The sequence below is a fragment of the Oxyura jamaicensis genome, chromosome 22, assembly GCF_011077185.1.
Source record: "Oxyura jamaicensis isolate SHBP4307 breed ruddy duck chromosome 22, BPBGC_Ojam_1.0, whole genome shotgun sequence".
Classification (NCBI taxonomy): domain Eukaryota; kingdom Metazoa; phylum Chordata; class Aves; order Anseriformes; family Anatidae; genus Oxyura; species Oxyura jamaicensis.
Window position 1 is genome coordinate 4,285,277 of NC_048914.1, and position 14,241 is coordinate 4,299,517.

A 14,241-nucleotide genomic window follows, 5' to 3' on the forward strand; every position below is an offset into this window, starting at 1 on the left:
CGTGGCTGTCCAAAATGTGCTAGATTTCATGCGAGCAAGTGAATTGTGCACTGTGTTCTCTCCCAGGAGAAAACATGGTGGGTTTTTCCCCATCTGAGGTTTGTCTTGTTCTAAGTATGTCAGCCCACCCAGGAGCTGCAGGCAGGGGTCATGAAATAGAAATGCTGAGGCAAAAGACTTCTGAACAGGATTGCTAAAATGTAGGGGAAAATAGTGAGAGAACTTCCTAGTTCCTCTGAATAGATTATTCCTTTTTGTAAGGACACTGCTCTGGGCTTTTCTGTTTACCTACTTTGGTTTGCAGTGGTGTGTGTTTTTCTGGTGCTATTTCCAAAACATCCTCAGTCTGAATGCTTGAACATGAAAAGATAAGTTACAAGACCGTATCGTTACGTTAGAATTATAAATTTTTAAATTGTGTGAAAGAGTCCTCTACAAAGATTAGGAAACGAAGCATATTTCAACAGAACAGCACAGTCGGAGGCTTTATCTGTCCCGGTCACTGTTCAGCCAGCAGGAGGAACGATGCTGCGGTTATTTGCTAGGCAGTGCGTGTGCCTAGAGGTCTGGTTTGTTTTCTGTCCCTGATGCCCACAGGTTACATCTTCAGCATGTCTGGCAATCTTCTCCTGATACTTAGGCCTTTATAGTATGACAAACCTGATGTGTTTCTGAGTCCGTGAGGAGCATATAGCGCTCCTACACAACACTTTCATGTGCAGCTGCTTTTATTCCCCTTCCAGTGGGATTCAAACTTCTGAACTTGAATGCTGAAAGCAAAGGTCTGTGAGCAGAAGGATCAAATCTGTTTGGTAGAAGGCTATATTACCCCCTGACTGGCAGTTTATTTCCCTCACGTAGACAGGAATTACGTAAGACCTCTTCAAAGCTCCAAAGAAAACTTGTTGTAGAATTGTTAGGTTCCTCTTTCCTTTCCATTCTCCATTCCTTTCCTGCCAAATTCATTCAAAATGTCAGGAATACACGGTACAATTGAAGTTGAGGCTAAATAAATAAATGAAGGAGGTAAGAGCCTGCTAGGACTTGGTTCTAGGCTGGGTGCAGGTTCTGGGCGAGCACTGCTGCTCACCAGGACAAAATCCAGTTTTGGTACAGCTTGTGTGAAATAAAACAGACTGCATCAGCCATTTTTGGGCTCCTTACGTTAGGGCCCATTTTGGTAAATTGCACTCTCAAAATCATAACAGGAGCAGCTGGTTTACTGTCAATTGTGACTAGTGCTCTAATCGAGAAGGGGGAGGCGAGAAGGGAAAAGGCGAGATGTCTGTGGAGTCAAGTATTTCCATTTCTACTACATTTCACTGCGGATTCAAATATCATCTGCTAGAAAGTGCTGAACTGTTGTTACCCATGTGTTCACTGTTTTTTTCTTAGTCTGTTAACTGCCTTTGATGCTGTTCTTGCTCTTCCTTTCTATTTCTGTGACTTCTGTACAACTGGGTTTTAGTTTTACATCTAAGGGAGCTTCTCCATGTCTCCCTCTCAAAATCAGGAATCCCCAAATACGTTGATCACTTTTAAGCTGTCTTCTTCCACGGGCTAGGGAGATGTGTACAAGCCCTTATGTTCAGGATTTTTTGCATATTTTTTTTAGGGTTTTCCCATTCCTGTCGAATCATAGCCTAATGGAGTGTTTCCAAACAACTGTTTCCTGAATCTTCTCACTAGCACACACACTGAATCACACGGAATGTAGTCATCATGCAATCGTATTTTATTTCCTTTCTCTGTATAGGCACGTGTATGTACCTATGTGTGTAGTTACAATGCACGTGGACTAACCTTGATGTATGTCCCAGTGAGACCAAAGGAAGGCAGAACAACCGCATGATTATGTGATGTGTTACTGTAGTCATTGCGAGCTCCACTCAGCAACACAAACGGAAGCTGCTGAGATAAAAGTCACCCCTCGTATAGATGGATTCCTTCCCCTTTTCCCCAGAAGGGGCAATTCTACATATTTAAAAAAAAATAAAAAAAATAAAAAAAAATCCCCTTATGCTCTTTCAGAGGTGAAAAGATTGTTGTTAAATTGAAACAATCAACCTATCCAGCCAGGTACGAGAAAACACCCTCTGGAAGCTACCTAAATTGGGATGTTTTACAACTTCGGAGCAGCAGCCACAGTTGTTACTGCACTTTGTATTTGAATTTCTCTTTACGTCATGCCTTTTATGTTGGAGGTGGCAAGGGTTCTCCCTCCTCAGATTCTTCTGATGCAATATACTTGTGCTGATTCTTTTATAATCTGGAATAAATGTCATTGAAGCGCTGTGAAACTGAAATGCTGAAACATCACAGGTTTAGGGAATGTTTTGCCTCTGAACATAAATCTATACATTTTTAAATTGCAAACAATGTTCCAAGAGAAAGCAGCAAGTTATTCCTGTTGCAAATCTGCTCAACTGCTTTTAGTGACACAACATTTGTGAACTAAAAACTGTACTTCTTCAAATGTAGAGACAGATTTTGAGTTTAAATACTTCTTTTCTGTGTGTAGAGAAGGATGATTCACTTGTGGGTAAAATGGATGTTTCTGTTAGTAGTATCTCAGTTTCATTCTTGAAATCATCATATCTGAATACTTACAAAGAACAACATTATGTATTCGTGATTCCTGTAGCTCTTGAGAACAGTAAAATTACAGCCTTGTTTGCTGTAATGTACGGGAGTACAGACGTTGCTGTGGTAATCAAGATAAGGAGACCACACAGCCAATGAAAGGGATGTAATTCATTGTGTGTAGTCTTGGAGCATTTGTTCTGGTGCTACAGAATGCTAGAGCAAACGCTCTTGTTTCGGAAGCGTGGCTGCAGGCTGGTCAGTCACTGGAATAAATTTACTTGTTAACGAGCTCAAGGTATTGGTAGAGAAATTATCAAAAATACTGCGTTTTTTTTTTTTTTTTTTTTTTTTTTAAACACATCAAAGGAAAACAAATGGAAATGAAGTAATCTGTAGTTATCTCACATGAGACTATGGGAGGGGTAACAATTCAGTAATTGACTAATAGTGAATGCGCAGAGCTGAAGTTAACCTCCTTCAGGATAAATGGAAAAGCGAGAAGCTGTCCAGAGTTAGATTCAGACGTAAATAAGTGAAGTTAGAGTCCTCCCGTGTGTGATGGTCAGTGGGTATTGCCTACCTGCAAGATGGGAATAGGAATATCCACCAAAAGCGTGTGAGTGCTGTCAGCATGTACACTGAGGATGAAGCAACTCCAGTCACATCTCTGAATGAGTTAAAGATGGGCACTCTCTTACCTGCATTGCTCAAGTTTTACAGTGAAGTCGAATCCATTGGTAACGGATGAAAACATGAGTTTGTCTCCCAGTGCATGCAGTTTTTAATCCATGACAATGCGATCTGGCTAAGGGGCATGTTTCTTCACTACCTTACTTCGCTTGTGTTTTTGTAAATGTGGGAAGAGTTGGGAAGGGAGTGCTAACTAAGCAGAGCGTCTTGTGCTCTGTAGAACCCTGACAACGGCAAAACAGCAGAGCAGAGCAATGGTGAGCACAAAGTAGGTTGTAATGTTTCCCACTTAGGAATACTGCCATTTGATAATATGTCGGCATAGTTAAAAATTTGTCTTACATTATTGGTTTTGCTATGTGCATTTAAAAATATGACAAAAAGACTAAGTTGCTGGAGAGAATAATTTTGTGAAGGGTTAGTACTAAAATAATTATTTCCTTGTGACACTGCGAATGCATTTTTTCTGTGTTGATTCTGAAAGCTCTTTACAGAATCATCTAAAAATGATGATCTATAAAATCAAACTGTCGGTTCTGGTTAAGTTTGACTCATTTTCCATTTTTATTTATTTATTCATTCATTTCATTTTAAGATTAATAGGCTTAGTAGTTCCTAATATTGATTTGATACTGTAATTTCAGTCTCATCAGTGATATTTTTCAGTTAAATTTAGTCCCATTTTGCTCAGAGATGCAACTAATCTCAGGTATGGTCCTGGAAAGCAAGTAACAGAGACTACAGTTCTAGTCAGGCTCGTGTTCACACTTCCTAGGAGTAAACTGTCTGAGCAATACTGTTGGCACTGGGTTTGCAAAGACTGGGGCCTTTATTCTATGTTTTCTTGAGAAAAATAATCTGAAGCAAGGGTAGGGATACTACTGTCCTGTGTTTTTTTTAATGACATGCAGCGATATTTGATCAAAAGCAGATAAAAGTGCAAGAGAAGAGATCTCTATTTGTACCCTTTGTTTTCAATTACTATAAGCTTTCTGTGATGATTTTCTTATCTCCAAGAACTCATAAATGTGATACTGCCTATTGGGATGCTGTGTTAGCAAAACACTGTAAGCAACATTTCCAATAATCTTATCTAAAAATGTTTTTTCAGTGTCAACTGCACATACTATTACTTTCCAAATGTCTGTGCCCTGAAAAACAAAACATCACTGGTGGCACCAGAGCGTTAGCTCCTCGTTTCTTTCTGACCGTCCTGTTTCACAATATTGAGAAACACACACTTTCTGTAGCATACTTTTAAAACAAGATCTGTGAATTACTATATATCCTTAGATAGCGTGACATCAAGAAAAGGAAGAGGTGGGGGTTTATTAATGCTGATTCATTCATAATTTTTGCATGGTGGTTAAAACAAAAATGGCATTCCAATTCATGTTAGGATTTATTCCTCCAACAATAAGAAATAAATGTATTTGGGACCTGATTATATTTTTACCCGTCAGGCAACATACTGTTAGCAATGGTACATTTAGCAAATGTATCTTTCCAACAGTGTTTTAAAATAGCATGTCTGAGTCAACCTATTGCTCACCTTCCTCTTTAGCATTACAAATGGAGATGTACGTAAAAGCTGTTATCTTTCCCCTTATACCTATCCAAGAGCATATATGAAATTTTTTTACTTACACCTCCCCCTACGACAGTAGCCTTTTTGCCCTTCTGGATTATTCAGCAGTATCAATTTCTGGTAGGGATTTTAAAGCACACAGAGAAAAATGCTTCCTTCGTTACAAACCAGACCTAGCTCAGAGTTTGAGTTACAGAAGAGAAGACAGCAGTGGTATAGAAACTACCTGACAGAATATCATCTCTCTTGGCTTCCCCTGCTATTTGAGGCTTACACTAGGTGCGTGCCACATCAAGTGAACCACTAAGAAAGAAAATGTGCATTAGCAGCATGCAGCACTTGAATTTTCAGATGATGTTTCTTGCAACAACTGAGTGCATCTCTTCAAAGAGAGGGGTCCTGTGCGGCTTCCACAGTATGGCCAACGAGAGCACAAACTGATTTATGAGTTAATCAATGTGTCAGATTTTTGCAATGAGATTATGGATTCGATCTAACGAAGGAAAAATATGCTTACCAGAACAGTATGACTGTGATTAAACGATTCAGTAACAATATTCCCTCAGTGGATTAATTTTTAAAAGTGCAGCAGGTACAGTTGACCTGCTTCCTTTGTGTTGCTAGCAGTAGGCTCCTTGCAAGGAAGATTAATGGTTTTTGATCATGTTGATAAAACAGCTATGTGATCACAAAGGTAGATGTGAATGGTTTGGGTCCAGCAAACTGGCTTTTGTTTTTTATTAATCTTCCGCGATGATTTACGCTGATGCGAGGCTTCTCGTATGTATTTGTTCTGAGTATTAGGGTGGAAAGCAAAATAAAACTGTAACAAAGATATGCTGCCATCTTAATTCATCACTGTAATTGGAGCACCTGCCCCACCTATACATCCATTCTAACTGTAACAGCAAGGAAGATTTCTCAAGCTAGACACTGGAACTTCTACAAATACAAATTTCATGCCAGATCTAGCTCAGTCTTGAAGGGAATGTATCTTGCTTCCTTCCATAAAACACTAGGTCACTGCAAAGCCATTTTTAATAAGGCTTTTAATCTTTTAAATAATAAATCTTTAATCTTTTAAAGATTTGGGAATATGAGACTTAAATCTATAATAAGGTAGAAAGATTTTTTTCTAGCTTGAGGCCTGAACTGATTACTGTGGGGGGAATATTCACAAAAGCTAATGTTAGCCTAGTGATATAATCTCCCTAGGCTTGCTGTAGAGTCGGTAGAGAAAGTGTCAGAAGCCTGCCATACCTGCGTGAGGAGGGGAACCTACTGCAAGCATTCTTTATTAAAAGAAATTTATTTGGAGAAAAGTAATTATCTTTCCTTCACGCTTTTTATTCTCCAATTAAAGAAAAGCTTTCAGATAGGCATTAGATATTTTGATTTTAGAAGTTCTCAGCTCTGCCTTTTTCCCTTCTTTTTTAATGAAAAGGTGGATTTTTGAGGGGAAGATAGAGTATTGCCTAGTTCTTTTGTATATTAACAGTGTTACCCTTGTTCTTAGGCAGCTCACTTGGAGATGCCTTCTATATTATTGACATAGAATTCCGTAAGTACCTTAATAGGACACAGCAAAAATGGTACTGGAATCAACTTTGAGTTTACGGTCACTGCTTAGCAATTGTCCTTACAGCAGAGTACGAACAAAGATCCAGAGAAGTGTCTCTGAGACCTGCTTTAATGACTTTTGGTCAGTTTGGATAGCTTCGTTCTGTTAGCTCAAAATTTCACGTCCAAACTTCATTCCTCCCTAGTGAAGTTTGTGGGGGAGGATTGTTTATTTCAAAACCAGATGATAGATCTGTCAAACACTCCTGACAAAGGACAGACATAAAAAGGCACCTACATTCCTGATTATTTTGTTACATTTTCTTTAAATAGTCTGTGCACAGAGTTGTGTTTCTCTTATATCATTTTCTCTCCCTCCAACACACTTTTTGGTGCTCTTTCTATCCAACTTTAACATAAATAGAAATATTTAACAGCTTCATAGTCAGAGTGGGTTTGGATAATATATATTATTAGGTTGTATTAGGTTTTGTCTGCTTCATGGAAAGACAGTTTCTGCCTCGGTGCAGGGGAAACATAAGACCGTAGAGATGAAAATTGTGTTTAGTTTAATTCACTGTAATCTCATGAGCAGCAATGTACCTGTTTACTTAACTGCATTCTGTACCAGACTTTGTAAATGCTAGTCTGCTGTGCTTACCTTTAAAATACCCAGCAGATGCAGGACTGATATAAAAATTTTTATCCGAAAGATGCAAAAACCATTTTTCAGGAATGTGATGAACAGTGGTATTGGCTTTATGGAAAGCTAAGGATGTATAACGAAAGGTTAAGGATCTATTTACTGTTTTCCCCATCTGAGAGAGAATATTTAAAATCTGTAAAGTTGACTACTATATAAGAAACATTTGTGCTGCCATAAGTCAGGTGTTGACCTTTCCCATCTTAAAATCATGAAGTGTTTATCTTGCATACAGAAAGCAATTGATTCTTTCTTCAAGAGAAGCTGACATTCTAACTATATTATCTCTGATATATGTGTACTCAGGTTATTGACCACACGAGAAAGTCAGATGTGTTTAAAGGGCAGGACAGTATAATCTAAAAGCAGGAATACCAAGGTCTTTTGTCTTCTGACCTATAAAATTATCATGTGTGCCCAAAAGATCGCTGAGTTGTATTGCTCCTGTTGGGTGTTAAACTCTTTATATTTTCAGACACGATACCCTAAAAAGAATAGCAAATATAGCAATGGGCAGCCAGCTAGCTCTTGGGATGTTTAAATTACATCGAATTGATGAAGAACCCTTAAGGTACAAGATCTTTTAAGGCCCGTAATTGCTATCGGACATACTGTCTTGTCTACAAGGTTTAAATATTAATTTTGGTATTAAACCACCACCAACAAAAACACCAAGTAATTTCTGTTACTGTAAAAAAGAATATTCTTACGATGTCTTCTTACAGGATTTTTTTACAGACATTCCAGAAGTTGTACAGCATCCCTCTCAAATTTGGCAAAGGAACTGTAAAGCTTAGCCACAAGAATGTTACTTCCTCATCTGGAGCTAGTCATCTTTTCTCCCTGAATTTCACAGGTGATGTCTGTGCAAAGGCCTAACAAGTGCCCGTCAAAGTGAAATAAAATGCTCCCAGTGATATTGCCATCAGGCTCAAAAGCAGCTGAGGTTTTGGGGCATAGGAGCCACACCTATAGCCCCTAAAATGGGCAGAGTTTTGAAGTAAGTGAGCAACCTCCCCCAGCAGCTTCCTCCAGTTTCATAACTCAGCTGTGGTCCTGCTTCCGCCAATATTCTCGTGGATATTTGCAATTCCCCAGAGTGTTTGGACTTGCCTTGGAAGAGGTGTGTCCATATTATCTGTATGGACACACAAAAATAAGGACGATGCACAAACATTCCAGCGAGACTCCCATCACCTACACCAACTCCAGTGGTGGTTCTGGTGAAGCTGGCAGGCTGTTTTATGTTGTATACAGTAGCCAGAAATATGGAAGAGATGATAAAATTTATCTTTCAATAAATAAAGAAATAATTAAAGACAGTTTGCTAACTCTCATCTTAATCTACCTAGGATATGGTGTATTTAGCTGATTTCATTTTGATAATGCTGTAAGCTTGTCTTTGATAATTGCTTTCTGTAATTGGAACAAATTTATGATTACGCTAATTCATCTGCTGCCACCCAATACGTAATGGCTGAGTTAATCCATATCTGCCCCTGCATTTCTTTTGTAGATCATTACGTGATTAGCCTTTGTTAGAAATTGATGGCAGTATTTTAATTCTGAGCAGATTTTATTTCAGAGGGAAAAAAATATCTTTTTATAAACCTTCTGCAGTTATAGACAGCCGTTTTAGGTCTAGTTCAAGATAAAGCATGTAAGATCTTCAGACAGACTAATTCTTAAATAGCAATGTATTCCAGTGTGTTACAAGCAACTTTATGACCTCCACTGATGATACAGCAAGTGAAGTTAAATGCAAATGAGTTTTGAGTCTAATCTTCAGAGATGACAAGTTGGCAGCTCAGACCACATGCCTCATTTTATATGGAGATACAGCGAGTTTTTTTGTTGCCTTTATTTTGCTTGGTTGTTTTGCGTGTTGGTTGTGCTGAAATTCTCCAAAGGTTGCACCACGGCAAATAACAACGACCTTCTGTCATCATGCTGGCTTCAAATTCATCATTTTTTCCTTTAAATTCATCTTAGTTTTCCATCTTTGAAAACATTCATCTGCTGAGGTTGAAGAGTCATCTTCTTCTAGTGAGGAGGAGGCTGGAATTAAAGAGTATTCACAGTGTCATCGAGCCTCCAGATAAGAAGCAAAAAGCAATGCATGCCCTCATTTACAAATCATCTTTTGATTGCTTTCACATTTATGTTCCGTCTGTTTAATGTTCTCCCTTCATAGCGAACATCATTCTTTTAAATGCTTTGCATTAATGTAAACATTTTTCATTCACCATGCCTCGCAGTCCTACATGCAGTGAAGAACACAGCAGGATGCGCTCCCTACTGGAACAGTTATCTGGAGGAAAAACAGCTCGAGGTGCCAAAGTGGGAGCGTAACAGTAATCGGGACCTGGAGCCCTCCTGCCCCACAAAAGGCCCTGATCTGATGAGAGTCAAAATGCAAAATTACGTGCCTGTATCCCCTCTGACAATTAGTACTGCAGTTCCCTTCAAAGGGAAGCTCCATAGCAGTAGGGGGATGGCTTGATCACGCCCATTGTACTCGGACCAAAGGGAAATGCGAATACAGCTGTGTGAATACAGTCAGACAGACAGTATTAAGGGAAGAGGTCGGCATTAGGGGATTTGGTAAGGTTGTTGTCTGCTGCTCCGGAGCGGTGGCTGGCCATCTGCTGCCAGGACAGCATCACGGCACTTAGCCTGGAGAAGGAACGGAGGCAAGTACCAGTGCTAGCCGTGTCACTTCCTAGGGTGCTTCTAGGAATGGAAAACTTTTGTGAGGGAGATAGTTTAATAATATTTGAGAGACAAAAACAGACCAAAAGAGAAAACAACAACAACGAAACCCAGCACTGTATCAAAGCTTTAAGAGAATGCAGAAATAAAGACAGATGTCTTAAATGCTTAATGGAACCTTTGATGCTGACATTCTGGTTTTGTTATTTTTGGTTAATTGCAGGTTGAGAAAAGAGTATATTGAGCTAAAGTCTACTTTCCATATAAAACGTAATACATTTCATATTCATCTAGAGCCTCTTGTAACAGATGTGTAAAATAATCATTTTATTTACTCCCAGAGTCACCAGCTAAGGTAGCAATGCCACAAACCCCAATTCGTTTCAAGACAGGTTCCCAGCTGACTGCTGTGCTGCAGAGATGTGAGAAGCAACAGATATGTCAGTCCCACACCTTCTGTCCCCAGCTAACCAAAATGACTGATGCTACTGGAAGGGGAACCTGCTGTCTGGCATGAATTCTAATTGGCTTTGATGGTCAGCTTTTGCAGATTTGTTTATAAACTGGAAAATCTACAAATTGCAGACCATCTGCGCAGAACAGTGTGCTAATGAATGCCTGTAGCTAGCAAATCCATAAGCTCATTACCGCAAAGTTACAGGTCCTTCCACAGGTTCCCAAATGAGGTTATTCATCAGAACTGAGATGAGAAGGGTATTTGACTTCAGAGTACGGCCATACCTCCTTCAGGTCTAGAAAAGCTATTAAAATGAGTCACATTAGTTCGGTCTTCTAATGGATTCCGCTTCTATTTTTAATTTTTCAGTTCTGTAACAGCAGCTTACCATGCTTTAAATATTTTGTTTAAATGTTTCAAGTGGTGAAATGCCTTGCAGATAATTCCTGGGTCTACTCAGAAATATGCTGGTTGATATGAGATGTGTTGAAATATATTATAGATAGCATTTCACAGTATTTATGTACCTTGACAACAAATACTAATGGCCTTCTAGTTTAATAATGTTTATTTAAAATGAGAATCTGTTATGATGACAGGTCGTCCACTGTGTGCAGTGTTGAGCAAGTGATTTCATCCTTCCGTTTCTCTCTCAAAAATATTAAATTAACAATACCCCATATTAACCCTATTATCACGAAGCTTAACTGATCATTGTCCAATGGTTTGAACATGTGAAGGGCTGTATTTTGAGTAATATATTTAAACACTTCTACTCTCTCTTGTCAGATTTTTTATCTTAGAATAAAAGTCATTCTAAGTTCCTAGGCCATACCTCCCTCCCCTGAAGTTAAATAAAATAAAATTGTTTTTCCTTAGTTGACTTTCACTTGGACTGCTAGTCTCCATTTTATTCCCTTCCCTTTTTCCCAGCAGTACAAACATAACATTTTCCTTATAATCCGCATTCTTGCAACTCTGAACCAGTTTGTTGCCATTTATAGTTCTTTTAGTATTTCCTATTTTAGCATTTCATTTGGTGTGTCTTCGCTAATGAGGCTCCAGGCTCTTCAGAATAGGATTAGTTTCTTTTTTGAGTCTGTGAATGCCTGCCTTGTTGGGAAGCCCATCCTAGCTTGATTTTTATCTTAATGTTTACAATAAAGATCAGAGTGGCATCGCTGAAATACAATTTTGCATACTTCCTGTTTCCATCTTTCCTTTTCCTATGTCACATTCTTGTCTTCTCCATCCCTCTCCAGGTGGAATGGCTGAAGAATGAAGAGCCCATTGATTCCAACCTGGACGAGAACATTGACACCAGAGCAGACCACAACCTGATCATTCGACAGGCACGTCTGTCTGACTCTGGGAACTATACCTGCATGGCTGCCAACATTGTTGCCAAGAGAAGGAGCATGTCTGCGACAGTTGTGGTTTATGGTTGGTGAAAATGTGATAATTACGGAAAAGCTTAGATGTGCGTGCTTTTTCTGCCTGAAGTTCTGTTTTTAACATACAACTGGTCCTAAATCAAACAGCTAACCTCATTCCTGTTATGATGAGTTTCAGTTCTGTTGCTCAAGGCTAAGGTGATGCCTGTTGTTGCAGTGGTTAGAGTTACGAGTTTCTTGTTTGCAATGAAGGGTGTCAGTGCTAACAATCAAGCTGTGTCAGTGCTAACAATCCTTGCTCCAGATATTAATAAGATCCAGTAAGATAAACCACCCCAATAAGTCATGCCTGTATCAGGAAACCCTTAAACACATGCCTAGGTTGATACTTAAAGGGCTTCCTTAACTGGGGTTCTGCAGTGTACTAGCATTGCCTGGTGAATCGAGCTTTGTAGGTGGCAATGGCTCCTAGTTCAGCTTGGAATTTACCTGTAGAACATCATTCTAAAGTAAAATTTTGCTTTTAAGTGATGTGAACAGATTTGTTGCTTAATGTATCTTAGAGCACCTTCTGCAACCACTAACACGTTTGTGTTTTGCAGTTAACGGAGGCTGGTCGTCGTGGACTGAGTGGTCAAACTGTAACGCGCGGTGTGGTCGGGGCTGGCAGAAGCGTTCACGGACCTGTACTAACCCTGCTCCACTCAACGGAGGTGCTTTTTGTGAAGGAATGTCAGTGCAGAAAATTACCTGTACTTCTCTCTGCCCTGGTGAGATATGCACGGTTTACTAAGGAGTAACTTTGATGGTCACGCTAAAGGGAGACTTTTTTCTGTCTGAAATGCCTAGTAGACAATTGTGCTTTGAAAAGCCCTCTGAGGGCAAAAAGGAAATTGGAAATGCTTGCATCCTTGCAAGTGAACAAAACCTCCCTTACCTGATTTTGGAATTAGGGTTTCACATATACAGCTAAAGCAAGTTGGTAGGATTGCGTACATGGAAGTTTTAAGACTCGATATTTCCATGGGTCATAGCATAGCCTGTTTGGATTTTGGTAAACCTCTCTTCTAGCTTTTATGAATTCTTAGATACAACATCCTGAATTGATATTTAAATAATTTAATACTGTTTATATTTGTCTGTGAGTTAATCTGACTTTTCTTCAATCTGATTTATACATGAGACTGTGGAATCTCTTCTCATCTGGGACAGGGTCAGAGGCAGCTGTATATCAGCAAAGCAACATATGGATCCATCATCTTGCTCAGGGTGTTAGCCAGAGGTCTGCAAGGCCAGCTATGTTGTTTTTTTTTTTTAATGTGTGGCCTCTCTACATCAGCCTGTTTTAAGGTAGAACTTGCACTGAAACTTTCGAAGCTAATAGCTAAGTGGCAAAGGAAATGTTTCCCCCTGCAGTTTTTAATGGTCTATATTTGCAGGACGTTGTACACTGGTGCTATTTTAAAAGCTTTCACATTGCACGTGTGAGGTGGTACATTCTAATGCAGAATTTTAACTTCACATCTGACACAGTATCCAACTCCTGAGAAATAAATATAGTGTTGCGTTTTACTTGGTGTGACCTGAGGAGAGATATAAAACAAATTTTCTTTGTAGGAACTCTGAATTACACCAGTTTGATAAGCAATGACAATGTTTGCTTTTTTTTCCCCTTCCCATACAGTGGATGGAAACTGGGAGGTGTGGAGTGAGTGGTCTGTGTGCAGCCCAGAATGCGAGCATTTGAGAGTTCGGGAATGTATTGCACCGCCTCCTCGAAACGGAGGAAAATACTGCGAGGGCTTGAGTCAAGAGTCCGAGAATTGCACTGAAGGGCTTTGCATTCAAGGTGGGTATCCATTTGCACTGAAGTACATTTAGGAGTTATGGCTTAAAATTGATATAATTTCTCTTTCTAAATGTAATGCCTGTGCAAGTTCTGTATTGACTACATTTCGTAAAGTATTACTGTTCTTTTTATAAGGTGAGAGGGGAGTTAGGGAAACAGAACTAACAACAATAAAATTAATTTGAAGAGAAATATAACAAGGTTTCTTTTTGCACCAGTAATTTTTTACCTAATACTGGAACCAGAAACTGGTATTTTGTGGGGAGATAAAAAAAAAAATCTACTCCAGTATAATTTGGATGTTGAGAGTGTTCTCAGTATTAGTCCTCGTATACAACAGTCTTTTACTGGAACCAACTGAGCTAAGCTATAAAAGCAGAAGCTAAGCTCGGTGAATCAGAAGCTGTTGCTGTTCAATAACAAGTGGAATCGAGATCAACTCTGGCCTACATGCTCCTTGTGCTTCAAATAAGCTCGTCTCTTCCTTTTGCGGTGATGGGTAGTAATAGCGAGTATGTGTTGGTTCTGAAAGTTGAATTTCTGTATGCATTCAAGTAGTTGGAAGTATTAAGTGGTTCTTGTTTCTTTCATCTTGGAATGTGATACCATTACTCCTTAATGGGTTGTGCTGTGTGTATATATATAAAAATATATTTATATATATATATATATATATACTTCTGTCAAATTATTTTTAGGACC

The 14,241-nt window shown here is 39.1% G+C and overlaps 1 protein-coding gene across 4 annotated transcripts in view; it reads left to right on the top strand.

Annotated features, from left to right (window-relative positions):
• The window catches only part of UNC5D (unc-5 netrin receptor D), a 136,508-nt gene that overhangs the window by 86,749 nt on the left and 35,518 nt on the right, over positions 1–14,241 (top strand). For all 4 annotated transcript variants that reach the window (XM_035345142.1, XM_035345144.1, XM_035345143.1 and 1 more), the window contains exons 5-7: positions 11,559–11,739; positions 12,293–12,460; positions 13,375–13,539. In XM_035345142.1, the coding sequence (XP_035201033.1) occupies positions 11,559–11,739; positions 12,293–12,460; positions 13,375–13,539 (514 nt within the window). The remainder of the gene's footprint in view (positions 1–11,558; positions 11,740–12,292; positions 12,461–13,374; positions 13,540–14,241) is intronic.